At 47.6% G+C, this 1751-nt stretch overlaps 1 protein-coding gene across 1 annotated transcript; it reads left to right on the plus strand.

The window, feature by feature from the left end:
* Positions 1-803: 803 nt before the first annotated feature.
* Positions 804-1422, plus strand: M438DRAFT_338330 (uncharacterized protein; the record flags this gene model as incomplete). Its single annotated transcript, XM_029904106.1, has 2 exons — positions 804-1157; positions 1216-1422. 2 exons carry the CDS (start codon positions 804-806, stop codon positions 1420-1422), a joined length of 561 nt encoding a protein of 186 aa, XP_029757129.1.
* Positions 1423-1751: the final 329 nt, after the last annotated feature.

Raw genomic sequence — 1751 nt, forward strand, 5'->3', positions numbered from 1 at the left:
AGTACAAGGCATCTCTTCTGATCGATTACAGCACATTCGTACGAGTTTCTGACGTGGGATGTTCAGGTGTTCATGGGCTGTGTACGGAGACCGTACTCTTGCACATCGCCCTGCCATCTCCCAGCCTCTCCCGCTCCCACCAAGCAGGTTTTCCGTCTTGCTACATCGCTTTTCTCACCCCTGTGTACCTGCATCTTTCCTCTTTTCTATCATCTTGCATATTCCTTGGTTCACCGGCTCTCAAATCCCATCCTGCAGAAACAGATTCTATTCTTTTCGCAAATCACGTTCTTCGAGGTGCTTAATACCTGCAACCCCGCCAACCAGCCATTCGGGTTCTTGTGCCAAGGATATCAATCGTCACAAACACGCCTTCACTTTTTTACGTCTGACACCCAACGGGAATTTAACGGGCTTTCGAGATAGCCGTTTTGCTTCTTGCTTGCGACTGGAATAAATTGACGCGCCACTCATCGACGCGCATACCCTTCTGCGTTGCCATAAAGCGACGAAAAGTTGCTCGTTGCTGATCATCTTTATCGGCTCGCCTTTCTCACGCCAGCACATCTCACCAGGCTACAAGATCGAGCGGCTTTCACATCCTTGGGGTCAACATTGAAAGACGTCCTCACTTCTGGAAAAATCTCTGGGTTCGAAATTCACATATCGACTTATCGACAAATTCACTTTGATCGCTCACTTCCGTCAACTCACACAGTCACTGGCGCACAACATCTCAGCAGTCGACTTTAATTTCTCTTCAACTTCATCACCTATCCAACACATCAAACCACACAGCAAAAATGGCACGCACGGAAACCACAGCATCCAGAGAGCGCGTAACAGTGATCCGCCGCTACCCCTGGCCGGAGAACCTACTCAACTGGTGGACCATCGTCATGCTCGCAACCGGCGGTCTCCTCACCGGCGTCTTTGGCGACTTCATGTCTATCCAGAACAGAATGGGATTGGGCACGCCTTGGTTGTTTCCTTACGCCGTCACCGTGGGCTCCCTCACAATCTTCTGGATCATCATCATGATTATCCTCATGGCGCAGAAGAAATTGCAGCCGGCTTGGGTTATGCTTGCGAGTTTCATTCTTATTGCGCTGTTCCTTGCTGGGCTTATTGAAACGGCTATTCAGTTGTTTGGAAATGTGAGTATTGCTGCTTCCTCTCCCTTTTGGATAGTGCTAATGGATGTTTTTTTTTCAGGGCAATGTGTCAACCTACTGCAACCGCTACGTAAACAACAACAACATCCGCGGCGTCAGCATCGACACCCTCGCCTGGCTGGAACAAAACTCCATCTGTTCGCAATGGGACGCCGCTTTCGCTTTCTGGATTATCGGATTGGTCTTTTTGGTCTGGATGATGATCATGGCTTCTCAGGTGAATAACAAGCGTGGATTTTACGATTGAAGTGAATGTTGCATTTTTTTCTTTGAGCTTGTTCTTTTGATTCGCTGCTTGTTTCGGATGCGTTTACTTTTCTCTGTCATACCCCTTTTCCTGCTTTTGTTTTCTGCTTTTGCTGTTTTTGGTTTTCTTGTTGCGATCAATGGCTTGCGAGCTATATCATGTACATTTGGATTTCGAGAGGATGAATTATTGGGGATATCACGATATACCTTTACGCATACGATGAAAGGTCTTTATATATACTACATGCGAGTTTTTCGAACTTGCTCAACCTGGCCATCTGCTCGATGCATGCAAAGACACGCTCTTCACAGCGCTTCTGCACATGC

This window comes from Aureobasidium pullulans (genome assembly GCF_000721785.1).
Source record: "Aureobasidium pullulans EXF-150 unplaced genomic scaffold scaffold_21, whole genome shotgun sequence".
Taxonomy (NCBI): Eukaryota; Fungi; Ascomycota; class Dothideomycetes; order Dothideales; family Saccotheciaceae; genus Aureobasidium; species Aureobasidium pullulans.